The 15,675-nt window shown below is 41.1% G+C and overlaps 1 protein-coding gene and 1 long non-coding RNA gene across 8 annotated transcripts in view; one reads left to right on the top strand and one right to left on the bottom strand.

Moving 5' to 3' along the window:
• Window positions 1–56: 56 nt before the first annotated feature.
• On the top strand, window positions 57–15,612 carry LOC116373981 (uncharacterized). The gene is made up of 4 exons (XR_004209699.1): window positions 57–128; window positions 9,275–9,602; window positions 9,816–9,956; window positions 14,873–15,612. It is a non-coding gene; the product is annotated as an uncharacterized LOC116373981 (long non-coding RNA).
• The window catches only part of mef2aa (myocyte enhancer factor 2aa), a 114,814-nt gene continuing 104,884 nt past the window's right edge, over window positions 5,746–15,675 (bottom strand). For 4 of the 7 annotated variants that reach the window (XM_020480710.2, XM_020480711.2, XM_020480714.2 and 1 more), the window contains 5 exons: window positions 15,228–15,412; window positions 13,278–13,301; window positions 10,089–10,212; window positions 9,809–9,932; window positions 5,746–9,619 (listed from right to left, as the gene is read on the bottom strand). In XM_020480710.2, coding sequence (XP_020336299.1) covers window positions 9,262–9,619; window positions 9,809–9,932; window positions 10,089–10,212; window positions 13,278–13,301; window positions 15,228–15,412 — 815 coding nt within the window. In that variant the 3' untranslated portion in view covers window positions 5,746–9,261. The remainder of the gene's footprint in view (window positions 9,620–9,808; window positions 9,933–10,088; window positions 10,213–13,277; window positions 13,302–15,227; window positions 15,413–15,675) is intronic. The other 3 variants (XM_020480716.1, XM_031822764.1, XM_020480715.2) reach the window with 1 other exon arrangement.

Here is a 15,675-nt window from a genome sequence, read left to right as displayed (position 1 = left end):
GTCACTTGTGAAGGAACTTATAAATACATGCTCATGCTTCAAGACAGGTTTGACAATTGGTGGAGAGAAACAACAACGCCAAACAGGCCACACCAGTTCCACCCTTTTAATGTTCATGGCCCAACCAGGTGAGTTTCATCACAAGGTAATGCTTCCTGTCCACCAACAGCAGGTTTAAGTGGTGAACAGGCTTCTATGTCTTTACTTACCCCATTCATAGATGCAAACTACCTTTAGCACATATCGATGAAGGTATCTTCTTACCGGGGAATTTTTGTGAAGAGCTCTGACATTCGGTCTGAGTGTGAACACACATTGCTTGTGGTACCGTTTTGGAAACATAAGGAGTGTATCTTTCATACCAGCAAGGCATCGTTTTCAAAAAAACAAAAGGTTAAATTATTACACACCTTTATAGGGTTAGGGTTAGCGTACAATATTCCCTGCCATTTTGGGTGCTACGTCACTCACCTGTTTCTGCATATGCAGAAACGTGCATATTCTGCGGTCAGAACCTGCCCTAACCCCTTGAAAGCAGCAGGGAATTTTACGCTGGTGCCAACATTGCATTTGTTATTTCCTTACTTACAATAACTTTGTACAAGTTTGTGTTCATGCAACACTAAGTACCTTATCATAATGCATTTTGTGTTATGTCGTTTTTTTACTTTAGCACACCGAGTTGGTATTTTTACTAGCCAATTGATTTGCACGTGGCAGCCTCATGTCCAGCAATTTGTATATGTATAGAGATTTGTAATTTGTTGTAACTGCTTACACATGAGTTCTTATTTACCACAAGGTATTATTTCTATAACCTTTAAGGTATGTGCCTATGTACATTCCTCCACTAGTTCTTTAGCTATAATCTGTATGCTAGTGAAGATGGGGAATTGCTAGTTTGTGCTGCTAAAAGCATCCGCATTCTTCCGAGCCAAAACAGTTCAGAATAATTAGTTTGTTTTGGACTTCGGTGAGGGTTCTTTCGGTTGTTCGAGCACACAAAATAGCATTAATCTCTGTTGGTGTCCGGTTACTGAGTATACTAAATTATCTGCACTAGCATGTGAAAGGTAAACGAAGAAATACAACAAAATATAGCTAGCTATCTCTGCTGCTTCTCCCAAAAAAATTTAACAAATGTATTTGTTCAAAACTGTTCAGCTATGGTCTTTCTCTCTTTGAGTTAACTACTCAAAACACCTTATGCACTGTAGTGCTAGCTAGCTGTAGGTTATACTTTCAGTACTAGATTTATTGTCTGATCCTTTGATTGGATGGACAACATGTCAGTTCATGCTGCAAGAGCTCTGATGGGTTGGAGGACGTCCTCCGGAAGTCGTCTCAATTACTGTGTAAGTCTATAGAACGGAGTGAGAACCATGAGCCTCCTAGGTTTTGTATTGAAGTCTATGTACCCAGAGGACAGAAAATAGCTGTCCTTTGGCCACACCATGGAGCTAACCTAGAGAGCGCTGTTGAGCTACTATAGACCTTCATTGCAAAAGTGTGTTTTTAATCCGTTTTTTTGGTGACGTGGATATATTTAGTATAGTTTGACATTTTTTAAATTTTTTATGTTTCACTATTTATTTTTCTTCTGAAATTCACTGAGTAGGATGGTCATCTCTTCCTCCTTTGAGGAGCATCCACTAGTGTACAGGAAGTGCATGTTTTGCATTTGTGAAATGATTTTGAAGTGGAATGAAAGTAAAGGGCTTTATGTTTCTAGAACCATATTGAAATTGATAATCGAGTCACATTTAGATGGCTGTTTTGGCTGCCAGAGCAAGTCTACCTCTGAAAATAACATAAGGTCCTTGGACCTTGTTACAGGCTTTGGTTTTCAATTTCGAGGTTGGTTATATTTGGGTGTGGACGTGCACTGACTGGAGTCATCTTCGTTGGTCAGGATGTGTTGCACCTGGCCCCTCGTTAGTCAGTTGTTAGTTTCACCGGTGCTGGCAGAGATGATATTTAAGAGCTGCAGACCCAATGCTCTAGTTGGCATGAGAGCTGTTGAATGACTGCTGTTTAGCACTCCCTCTAAGTTGTGAAACCAAGCCTTTTTATCTTGTCTCACCTGTTTCATTTGCACTCCCTTACCTGTTGTGGGTTTTCTTTTCCTTTAGTTTGTCTGATATCCAGCAAAGCGAGTGTGCATCCATGGTGTTTAAGATCCTACTCGAGGTTGCTTTCCCAGCACCCAGGAACCCCCATGGATGACTTTCAGAACACATTTTAAAAACCCACCTGTTTCCTTCTGGTTGTCAGTGCGTCATTTGTTAGTTACCTTTTTCTTTTGAGGAGTGATATTTTGGGTTTCTTATTAGGGAACGTAACAATCTTAAGACGTAACGGTAGGCTCGCCTACACGCCTACACAGAGTAAATGGTTGGGCTAGTCGTTACTATTCTTCACAGGCCATTTACAAAGGTAAAGGCACAATGACGATCATTCTCCACTTTAAATAAATAGAGATCATTCGTTGAGCAAACAAACAGGCCTACAGTGTGGACACGGAAATCCTCAAGTTATGGAAGTGCTTCAAAACAAAGGAACAGTAGGTCACTAATGGTCCCAAAAGATGAGTTACTGTACAGTATGTCTAACATTTTTACATTCAGAAATGAAGAGGAAAGTACATACACAGGAATGCTTTGGTGTTCATATTTATATTGGGCAAACAATATGATACAGATGGATTCTGAGTCATGAAATCTGAGTAAAGAATGCAGGCTATGGCTGTGATCTACTACTACTGATCTCCAACACTAACACCCAATCACTGCATCACTTGTCTGTAGATAACATATCCAGGCTCTGTTTCTTTCATTCATCTCCGTTTGTTTACAGTGCAACATGGTAAAGCCTAAGCTCATCAAAAGTGAGCATTTATGTTTGCTGAGAATCAACAATAGCTTTGTCCACACACGGATGTTAATACAACAGGCCTAGCGATGCTCACACACTGATCTTCTCTGCATAACAGCGGTGACTCTGTGACAACCGATGCATTTGAGTCTGGACCAAGCCTTGTTCAATATTTGCCAATGTCTTAGAGCTCAGGCACACATGAAAGAAGCCCCAGCTTGGCAACCAGTTAAAAGCGAGGACTTGGGGCCCAGAGTGGGCAAGCCCCTGTTGCAGGTGGCCTTTTGCCCTCTATCTCAAACAGTCCAAAATCCTGCCTGGTTACTTTACACATGCACACTGGACCTCTTCCAGTACCATGCACAAGTGACCCAGAACACTGAACCCCAAAAACATGCACTAGTGGAGCACTAGAGGTATATACGCTGTTAGAGGGCAGAGATTAGTAGACCCATGAAAGATGGCCTGTAACACAGCGCTTTCAAGTGCCATTGGTCCATTCAAGGGTCAAAATGCACTCATTAGAGTTGCCTTCTACACTCTTACGTCCGAAGTCTACAACAGCGCAATACATTGAAAGTGCCGAAGATACATTTTTTTTGATTGCTTGTACATTTTATTCATACCTTTTTTGGAAGTACATACTGGCCAAACGGTAATAAATGAAGATGGTTGCTCAGCTAAACATCATATTTGGAGAATAACGAATGCATTTTGACATAACACTTGCAGAACATTCCAATGGGAGTTGGAATCTGAGATTCCTGGGCATTAGAGAGGAGACACGTCATGCACTTTTCAGTTTGTGGCAGCTAGCAACTGGAATGAGCTGCAACAAACACTCAAACTGGACTGTTTTATCTCAATTTCTTCATTCAAAGACTCAATCATGGACACTTACTGACAGTTGTGGCTGCTTTGTGTGATGTATTGTTGTCTCTATCTTCTTGCTGTTGTCTATGCCCAATAATGTTTGTACTATGTTTTGTTCCGCTACCATTTTCTGTTGCTACCATGCTGTGTTGTCATGTGTTGCTGCCTTGCTATGTTGTTGTCTTAGGTCTCTATTTATGTAGTGTTGTCTCTTGTCGTTATGTTTTGTCCTATATTTATTAATATATTTATTTTATTTTATTTTAAGTGTGTAAATTTCACAATTTTCCGGTCCTGCTAAGCATTCAAAATGTAACAATTACTTTTGTTTGTCAGGGAAAATGTATGGAGTAAAAAGTACAATATTTTCTATAGGAATGTAGTGAAGTAAAATACTTAAGTAGTACTTTAAAGTGCTTTTAATTAAGCACTTTACACCACTGCATTGTATCACCGACCTGCTGCCAACTCACTTTCTAGCCAAAAGGCTGGCAGATGGTGATATTGAGTCATTTCATCTTATCGTCGAAAAGGAATTTATACAGCTGCCTATACACTCGTACTCTGTGGTGGAAAATGGTGTTTCATAAAAATCGATGCATATTTTCCAAGTTTTCTTCTGCCTTCTCGCCATTAAATCGAATTAAGGAGGAAATCGACGCCTTTGCAGCCTGAATGGAGAATGCTGAATTTACGAACCGGTTCACGGGGGATATTAATCTATAGCCAGTTACTAACATTAACTTTGGCTGGTAAGATAAAACGACTCAATATGGCCATCTGCCGGCCTTTGGGCTACTCACCTTTCAGATGGTTTGTGGACGGATTTTGGACTGATCAGATGCTATGTTGTGGGGTGTTTTCCTAATATCTTTATTCATTGAATGCTTGTGATTTTACAGGGTATATCCTGATATTGTGAAATGTATTGGCTATTTGGTATATTGGCTTTAGAGAAATATTGATTATAGGATTACATATTATTGATGAAATAGCCTACCTGTGCAGTTATAGGCGATCTGCCTAGTTTGGAGGCACTCTGCAGAAGCCAGTCATAACTTCAGTTATTGGCTATTTCGATTATTATTATTTTGAAAGTCTACATAGGACAGAGTTCATCAACGTCTTGTGGACCCAGCTTACCTTCTAGCCCAAAACCTGTAAATATACAACAGCATGTTTCACCTGATTCCGTTTGACTATTTATGCTTCACACACACACTGACAGTAGGGTCCTCCTATTTTACTGGTAGTATTCATGTTAGCATATGATGGCTAAAAAGTGTATTGATTATGGTCAGGCTATGCAGGAGTTCTAGAATATTTTTCACATCCACCTGCCAGTAAGCATTGGTACTGCACAACTGTAGTTCAACATTCCTGCCTGTGTGTACACGGCGTATACGAAACATTAGGACACCTTCCTAATATTGAGTTGAACCCCCACCTTTGCCTTCGGAACAGCCTCAATTTGTCAGGGCATGGACTGTACAGGGTGTTGAGCGTTCCACAGGGATGCTGGCTCATGTTGACTACAATGTTTGCAGTTCTTGTCACAAACCAGTACGCCTGGCACCTGCTACCATACCCAGTTCAAAGGCACTTAAATATTTTGTCTTGCCCAAACACCCACAATCCATTTCTCAATTGTCTCAAATCCTTCGTTAACCCATCTCCTCCCCTTGAAGTGGATTTAACAAGTGACATCAATAAAAAATCATAGCTGTCACCTGGTCAGTCTATGTCATGGAAAGAGCAGGTGTTTTTAAGGTGTTTACTCAATGTTTAATAGCCTGTAGTGTCTGAATGAAGGTTTTCCAAAAAGATCAATGACAATGTGAACTATTCGGTTTGAAAACGCACTTCCTGCACTTCTGTATTATGAAAGCCAACTTGTGCTGACCTTTTGTGAACATTAAATGATGCTTGTAAATAATTAATTAGGACACTTTCCTCTCCATCACTCCCACTCCCATATGAAGGCACATAGAGTTAGTGTTTAAGCATACATTGAGGTGTTTAATAAAGCTGACAGTCTCTATTGTTGGGGACTTCACAGGGGGACAAAATCTAGGTAAGAGAGTTGTTTACTTCATTTTATACAGGATGAGTGAGAGAACCTAAAATACACAGTAAAAGCCAATAGTTTTACTTTTAGTGAATGTAGAATACAAATTTGTACAACAATCTCTAGCTTGGTATCTTAGTCATTCAATAAAAAGTTCACTAGAATATTTATTGTATAATGAAGATAAAACAACACATTCAAGGGAAATAAAATGCAGATTAACTTAAAATTCTCTCTTGATTTTGAAACAGTTTGTTTCATTCATGGCAACAAAGTCCAGCTTGTGCCGCCAAACGGTTTGAGCATCCAAACCGCAAACAGCTTCTTTAAGTGAACTATTAACTACAACAATTACCAAACACATAGTTCTGTTTTGTAAAAGCCATAAAGCAAAGCATTGTAGGCTTACTCTCGCAAAGCAAAGTGAAGAAAGTACTTCAAACAAAGTTCTGTTGTCTCCTTAAATCCTGTTCTTTCACATTCAATAGTTGTGCATATTTTTACACAGCACATAGACCAAAAAAGCAAGTCTATCCCTTTACATTCTCAATACATTCCTTGTGTGAATCTGATTTCAGGGGAGTGCAGGGTGGGCAAGATTATCCAGTCTATGTACTGTAATGTATGTCAGCTCCTTTAGCTGTAGGGGTGCAAGTTTGGAGCTTTGTGAGGCTTTTCTTGATGTATAACATGAGTAATTCTTTGGGATAAAGGCTATTTTCTAACCGTGCATATAAAGAGTGAACCTAGAAAAATTCCCTGATATCCTACCAAGTGCTAAAGTGTGCATGTAATTGTGTGATGAAGTTATTAAAAAAAAGACTGCTACTGCCTTTTAAGAATAGTGTAATGGTTTTATTGCTATTCTGTAACCTGAAGTGTTAAATTTGATATTAATAAGTTATGTTGTGTTTCTTATGCATCTCTAAAATATTTCTGAATTGATCAAGACTGTGGAAAACAATGTGTTCAAAAAGGTTTACATGATTTCAAATTGATGTGCAACTGCCTATCAAGCTCCCTCACACAGTGGCACTTAAGGACTAAAGGTTAACAGTCATATTTTCATCTGCTCAGGCCCTGTAGGCCCTAAGCACATAGTTCCTACTTCATCATATCCGCAAATCTTCATTCTAGTACTGAGGGTGACTATATGGGACTTGCAATAACATCTAATAGTAGACTGGACCCTTCAAGTCACATTTTGTTGGGGTCCCATCTGGACAGAGTATGAGTTGTAAACTACATAGATCACTATTGGCTTATGGCCAACTGCTATGGATCAAATGAAAGGGGTGGAGGTGGGCATGGAGAAGAAACACACAAGGGAAAATATAGCAAATATAAAGAGAGACTCCTTTTGTACAACACAATTCTCATACAAATGTGTGCAATCCAGCAGTGTGAGATCAAGTCAATTCAGTTGCATTGTCTCTACTACGTTTTAGCTGCTGAATTCTTTGACACTTAGCCACTGTGAGGATTGGGTATAATGAAACCAGGGCCACCTGTAACAGACAATGACCTACATGCCTCTGCATGGTCTGATATGCTCACACAGGCAAACATACAACAATGAAACAGAAAATGGCTGTTTCCCCTCACCAGTACTACACCCTGTTTATGACATCATGATTTCTGGATTATTCATTTCCTACTAGTGATGGGGCATTTAGAAAGGATATTTTACTGTGCCGATTTATAAAATGGATACATTTTATACATCATGATTGAGATGTACATTTAGGCTATGATATTTACAACGTTTGTAACTTAGTTTACTCAATGTGAAAAAATTCACCAGAGTGATCTATCGATGGATAATTTAATTAACCATAAATAGGTTTATTGGCATGGTTCATGAAATGAGATATCTTTCGATTGAGCTAAGCACAATCACAATGGGCGGTTTTTCAATGCTGAGACGGGACCTTGGGTTTGAAAGTTGGCAGAGTATCCAGCAGCTGCAGGTAAATAGTTAACACAATAGAAGGAACCATGTTATCCTTAGCATTGCGATTTTCCTTCACAACATACGGTATACAGGAACTTTAACCTCACAGCACTGTTATTACAATTTCCTAGGGACAGATATTCACCACTATTAAAGGGAAAATGACCCAAAAAACTACTCTGGAAATAAATCCACTGATTTTAAAACAGTAATAACAAAATTTTAAAGAAAGCACAGTATAATTAACAAAATAGTAAATATTAACCAGTGAATACTCTACTTAATAAGGATCTCGCTGGGTAAACATGGCAGTAATCCACAAAAATATACCTTTTTCTTGAATCTGGTGATGGTACAATACATACGTACTTAACACCAAGGTGATAAATATTAAAGTTGCTATTTACATAACAAAAGAAAACATTTGGCTCAAATTTAGAATTTTACAAACAGAACATCAAGTGTTCATGGCTTTAGATATTGATTCAAGATCTGGCTTGCATGTCTTCGTATTGGTTGTAACAGAGCACAGTAAAAACATAACTAAGATGAACAGTTGTTTTTGAGAGAATTGCTGGGAAAACATAGCTACAAAATAACAAATAAACATACAGTACAGCTTTGGCTTACATTACCAATGAATTGTTGGAGCAATGAGAATATTTCTTACTGTTACTATGCTACCAGTTCAACTGGACGATTTCCCATTATCTTCATTTCCCATATCAGATTATAAAATGAATATGTTATTATTGCAATATACTTTTCCTCTCTTTTAGAACTAAATCACATGACTCTGAGCCATGTCCTTCCCATACATGATAGCTTTTCCTGTCTCAAACCCCACGAGAAAAATTCTTCCTCTTTCAAATTACTATGTTGTAGTGTCTCTGAGGTCGATTTTGTTTTAAAATGAGATTTCACATCGATTTGATGTAATAACTTAATAGAAGAGACAAATTGAGTCAACATTGTATGAGATTAAAGGTGTATGCGGTTACACCATCATGTTGGAAACTTGCGCTCGAACAGTGGACGCCACAAGCAGGGGCCCTCAGCCAGTAGGCAACACTCTGACTTTCTTTGATTGTTTGCAACTTGCAACCACAACAGCAAAAACAGCAACTACAAGTAAGTGCCAGACTAGACCAGTGACTACAATAAACTAGATTGTTTCATTTGCTTTTTTTTTTTTGAACATCGGACTCCTGCAAACATAATGTTGATTGCACCCAGTACCTGATAACATCTGTTTGTGTACATAATTCAGTCCAACTACTTGAATGCTCTTCTTATTCATGTGAGACGTATTTAATTTAGATATGTCCTTTAATTGTATTTGCCATTCTCCTTCTTACAAAATGAAATGGAGTTAAATAATAATATTATAATGATAACTATAAGGACCTTTCCTACCCAATCCATCTCTCCCCCAAGTCTACCCCCTCCCTCCCTCTGACTAGCTGGTGACTGGAGGCTTGATCATGTGGCTCTATGTCACCCAGGTGTCCATGCGCATGCGCTTGACAGAAGGGCTCGCCCTGTTGTCCTCGGTGCCGGCCGGGGGTCTGCCCAGCCCCATGGAGGAGGTGTGGAAGTCTGGCCGGTGGTCCTCGCGGTCGCTGCCATCGTATGAGCTGCAGGAGGAGCTGAGGCTGTCCACTGGCGAGCGGCCCAGGTCCTGCCGGCTGGACGCCTGCTGCTGCTGATGCCGCTGCTGTTGCTGCTGCTGGTGGAAGCCAGAGGGGGTGACGCGCTCCCGAGGAGGGGAGATGGGTTCTGACTTGATATTGATGTTTTGGCTGGTGTTGATGGAGAGGTTGGAGCCCTGAGGTAGGTGACCACCACCCCTGTGAGAGAAACAGCACGGGCTCAGTGGCCATTTGGAAAGTGACATAGATCAGGTTCTTGGAGTGGTGGTTGGAAAAGGGATATTTAAAGGAGCACAAGCTATGTAGTTTGAATGTGTATATAATGTGTGGTCATGTGTGGGTTTCTTAATGTGTATGTGTGTGTGTGTTTGCTAATGTGTTACTCACACCAAAGAACTGAGAGCTGCCTGGCCCAGTTGATGTTGTTGCCATGCCGACATGGAGCCCAGAGAGAGCCCTGGAGAGCCGAAGCCCTGTAGGGAGGAGATCTCTGCACTGCTCAGGGAGTACTCTGCAACAACAGCACCAGAGAACAGTGAGTTACACACAATCCCCCTCCCACTGTTACTGCAGCAACACCTCTCACCAGAGGAGACCAGACCAATCAGTAACAGCCAGGCAGGCAGGGCTGAGGCAGCTGTGGCAGGGGACAGAGGGGTAGACTCACCGGTGTTGTAAGCGGTGGGCATGCCTGAGTAGACCAGGCCTTGAGGGGGCAGGCTGGGTGTGGTGACAGACACTACTGGGGTGGCCAGTGGCTGGGACTGGGAGCTGCTTAGCCTTTGGGTGTTCTGCAAACAAAACCAGGAAAACACAGATGTATTGGAAAAAAGCAACAGTATGGCCCTATAGGCCTTACTGTAGTGAACCCAAATTATACAAAATGTCAGTTGTGATAAATTACATTTGATATGTTTTTAAGTAGTAACTTGATAAAGACCATTATTATTGTGACAGTGGACAAATGTGTTGTGATACTACTTTCCACCAAGAGGGGGCATTGTAGCTTCATGTCACATGTAGCTACAATCCAGATAACATATTGAGGCTTGTTATATGACAACGGCTTGACAATATGCACAATAAGCATAAAACTCAATCCCATTAAGTAAAGACATTGCATGTGTTTGTCCAATATTGAGAAGAGGGCTGTTGTTTGTGGATGAATCTCTTAACAGTTATTCAATGTAGGGATTATGGATAAGGGAATATAGTTTGAAGTATGATATTGTTTTACCATATACAATAGTGGGATTGGTGCTGATATGCAATCTTTTTCATATTCAATTTTCCTTACAAGCTTAAGGCAAATGCTCTTCAGCACTCAAGTCGATTACAGATGGCAGATTTCTTAAGCCTGATACAAAAAGAGATGGGTCCTACATTTGGATAATATACAGTAGCTACTATTAACTCCTTTTAAAACCGCAATCCTGGCTGCAGTGGCTGGCATGCTGTCCTACGCACACAGTCACACACAACGCAGTGCCTTCATAAGGCAGCAACGGGACCACAAAAGCTCTGAGGCAGCCTACTACACTCACCAGGCCCACACACTCACACTGAACTCATTTCCCACAATGTATAGATCTATGCATGCTTTATTCAAATCTTCTGAGGTTATAACATTCTGTCCATTATGTACCTCTATCAACTTTGAATGCTACACTTGTTTGTTCTGATCTAAAAGTGAGACATACAGTGCATTCGGAAAGTATTCAGACGACTTCCCTTTTTCCACATTTTGTTACGTTACAGCCTTATTCTAAAATGGGTTGAATAAAAATGTTTCATCAATCTACACACACTACCCCATAATGATAAAGTGAAAACAGGTTTTTGACATTTTTGCAAATGCATTCAAAATAAAAAAACAGACCCTTTGCTATGAGACTCAAAATGTAGCTCAGGTGCATCCTGTTTCCATTGATCATCCTTGAGATGTTTCTACAACTTCATTGGAGTCCACCTGTACTATATTAACTTGATTGGACATGATTTAGAAAGGCACACACCTGTCTACATAAGGTCCCACAGGTAACAGTGCATGTAAGAGCAAAAACCTAGCAATGAGGTCGAAGGAATTGTCCGTAGAGCTCTGAGACAGGATTGTGTCGAGACACAGATCTGGGGAAGGGTACCAAAAAATGTCTACAGTAATGAAGGTGCCCAAGAACACAGTGGCCTCCATCATATAGTGGCCAGAGAAGCCACTCCTCAGTAAAAGGCACATGACAGCCCGTTTGGAGTTTGTCAAAAGGCACCTAAAGGGAAAGATTCTCTGCTCTGATGAAACCAAGATTGAACTCTTTGGCCTGAATGACAAGCGTCACATCTGGAGGAAACCTGGTACCATCCATACGGTAAAGCATGATGGTGGCAGCATCATACTGTGGGGATGTTTTTCAGAGGCAGGGACTGGGAGACTAATCAGGTTCGAGGGGAAGATTAATGGAGCAAAGTACAGAGAGATCCTTGATGAAAACATGGTCCAGAGCGCTCAGGCTGGGGGCGAAGGTTCACCTTCCAACAGGACAACAACCCTAGGCACACAGCCAAGACAACACAGTGGCTTCGGGGGAAGTCTCTGAATGTCCTTGAGTGTCCCAGCCAGAGCCCAGACTTGAACCCGATCGAAAATCTCTGGAGAGACCTGAAAATAGCTCTGCAGCGATGCTCCCCATCCAACCTGACAGAGTTTTAGAGGATCTGCAGAGAACAATGGGAGAAACTACCCAAATACAGCTGTGCCAAGCTTGTAGCGTCATACCCAAGAAGTCTCGAGGCTGTAATCACTGCCAAAGGTGCTTCAACAAAGCACTGAGTAAAGGGTCTGAATACTTATGTAAATGCAATATTTCTGTTTGACATTTTTTATAAATTTGCAAACATTCCTAAAAACCTGTTTTTGCCTTGTCATTATAGGGTATTGTGTGTACATTTATTAAGAAAAAAAGAATTTCATAAAATTTAGAATAAGGCTGTAACATAACAAATTGTAGAAAAAGTCAAGGGGTCTGAATACTTTCCGAATGCACTGTATTTGCTCGCACCTGATAGAGGCAAAATGACATTTAGCATGAGCAGCAGGACTGTTTGGGATCTGGGTGGGAATAACATCAATCATTTACTCAATAAGTGTAGCAAACACATAAGGCATATCCTTGTAATATAGTGCAGCTGAAGGTTACATTTGAGGCAATATTGCATCATGACAGTTTGATAAATATCCGCTGCTCCTATTCTCTCCAACGAGGTGACATCAAAAACAAACTTCTTCAGAGACTTAATCCACAATGAAGTAATCTGCCCCTCCCAATTAGAAAATTGGGAAATCTCTTCTTGGGAAGTTACTTTGGAATTTTTGTGATATTACGAAACCTTTCGTTTGACTAAATAATATTTGATGTCTGTCCAAACTACTTTCTTGAAGTAACCAGACACAAGATTGATGTAGGACCTGTCTGATAGTTCTTGTGAACATGTGCATTGTGTGCTCACTCGCAAACAAACAGAAACACACACAAACCCAGCAGAATGTCTGGCATTCCCTGAACAACACATGGGAGTGGCAGTGCACAGCACATTAGACAGGTTGAGGCATCTTTAACAGGCCAGGCCTAAAACATGCAGTGACACACTGATGCTACTGTTCATTTCTCAATTTAGTCTTTATAAAAATAAAATGCATTCAATCAAATCAATTCAATAAACCCAGTTCAAGTTATTCAAATCTACAGTTCAAGTACAGCTGTCACTCCTGAACAGGTGTTACTGATCTATATGCCTCTTTCTGTTGTTACGATTTAAAGTGTGCTCATTCAGCCATTTTTCTCAGGCATTTCTTAAAACTCACCAAATCCATTTCCTCTTCCTCTGACTGCTCTCAACAGAAGAGAAGAAGAGAGGCATGGTTACAAGAGAAGGTCAGGATGGCTTCTACAGTCACCCTTTTCATGTTGAAATCCAAAGTCCTAATTGCCTGATTGTATTCCACAACTAAAAGTCATCTAGACGTGCCTGACCTCTAGACTTACAAATTCACTCTGTCCTCTGCTATTCATGTTACCTTTCAAAACCCTCCTTGTCAAATGTAATGTCAATCAATTTCTTTGTGGACTCATGAACTTCCCTGAAATACTTTGGATAGAAGAGTCTGCTAAATGACCATGTTATAACACTTTAGCATTGTTTATGTGACCATTTCTGAGTTTGACCTATGATTTTGGATCCACCACTATTCCCTACTCAGAAGGTTACTGATGTAAAACCGAAATGGATCAACTCTAAGGTGAAGAGTTTAAGTCAGCAAACACACTTGGACTTAACCTCACATAAGTTCTTAGCCTCTCATGCATCAATACATAACTATGTCAATCTAATTACTTCATCAATCCTGAGGCTCTAACGTGACTCATTTGGAAGGCTCTCCACTTTCAAAAAAACTGTGTTCAAGAAACTAAAACTGACTAGTTAGGTCAACTCATGAAAAAACAAATCTTTGTAGCTCATGTAAAGTAGTCAACGAGGTACCAGTCAATGTAATATATTGATACAGTACTACTAAGCCTGCATATTGTGCATGTTTGTTTCACCTAGGGATTACTGGGGTCTCTCTGTATCTGAGGGCTACTGTTCTGCTACACAAGAGACTAACTGGAAGCCCCTCTTCCAACTTCCCTGTGCCCTGGCCAGGACTGTCTTAATACCACACTCAATCAATAGCATCAGGAAGACACGACAAGGGCGACAAGATATTATCTGGCTCACACTGGGCCCCTGATTAAGCCTTCATCCCCACTCTGTCACACTGAGATGTGATTAATTTAATACCATTATGGCCTAATGACAGGCTGTCTGCAGACCTGCCAGCCCCCAAAGCCTTAACCTATCTGTAATGTTGCGTTTACACTGACAGAGCAGAGCAGGCCCTCCCTTTCGTCTCAATACTACTGACACATTCAGGCCTTCTAAATTCTCTCTGTCTGAACCATTCTACCAGTTATATCTAAAATAATGCTTTATCTTTGTGACGTATGGAGCTCTACCACTTCCAGATGCTGGCATGGTAACAGTACCATACACATGTTGATCCCCTGCTCCAGGCTGGTGGATGGATCACGGGTGCCCAAGCTACGGGCACCCCTGATCCAAACAACACCTCTGTGTCTTGGAGGAACTCCCGTTGCTGAGAGCTCCAGCAACATGCAGGTTGGAAAGAGTCTATTACTGGCCAATTTCGGAACACTTTTTTCCTCTTTCACTTTCTTCTCATTTAGATTGATGAGACAGTCTAGTGGAGCCTCCGGTGCTCTGCACCTTCATTATAATAATTAGAGAGGGCCTATCATTTCAATATGAATAATTGAGTGACTGGGCCTTAGAAATATAGACCAACTAGCTATAGTGCTGTTTGTGTTCTTGGCACTGTTCAGAATCTTGCTCCTGTAGGTGATCAAATAAAAATGCAGCATGAGAACGAATGCCACTTGCTGATTGCTGTTGATGGAAGTGAATCTAAGCTGCACGTCAACCAGTCCCACCAGGAAGAAAGGGGTCCTCAGACAGCACTGATATCCTCATGACATTGTCTCCTGCGCCAAAACATTTCCAGCATGGCACGCTATACCACAATGATACCGTCACGATCCTGTGTAGGGAAAATGAAACTCCCTCTGTTGCACACATGTGAGGGGAAAGGAGAATGCTTCTAAGCCAGAATCTAAGCCAGCCCTAGGACAGAGATACATAGTGTTCCTACAGTCTGCTCATGTGCAGTGAGGAGTGGGGACTGTAGACTACTCACCAGTGGAGGCATCATGCCTTTGCTGGATGGGGGGATCACCACTCTCAGGTCTGGCTTGCGGTTTCCCATCCCCATGTTCACTCCAGGGGGCGGTGGAGACTTGGTGGGCATGACTTTCCCCAGGCTGTTCCCGCTGGGTGTGCCCAGGAGTCCCGGAGAGCCCCTGGAGTTGACAAAGCTACTCCCTGGAGAGACACACAGGGACAAAAGCCATCACGGGACTGTGAGCCACCACAACAACAGGCATCTGCCAAATCTCCAACCATTTAAAGCTGCATAGCTTGCTACGGCATGCAACGTTAAGTGTTCCCAACCCTCTGGGAAGTTTTAATAGACTCTGATAATTATCCTGCACATTTACCAAAATAAAATGTCCATTTCAGAATTGATGAGCCTTTCATTCTTGCTGTGAGTGACGATATCAAAGTCAACTCCTTGTATCCTGGGA

The sequence above is a fragment of the Oncorhynchus kisutch genome, linkage group LG4 (genome assembly GCF_002021735.2).
Source record: "Oncorhynchus kisutch isolate 150728-3 linkage group LG4, Okis_V2, whole genome shotgun sequence".
Taxonomy (NCBI): domain Eukaryota; kingdom Metazoa; phylum Chordata; class Actinopteri; order Salmoniformes; family Salmonidae; genus Oncorhynchus; species Oncorhynchus kisutch.
This window is presented reverse-complemented; position numbering and strand designations above follow the sequence as displayed.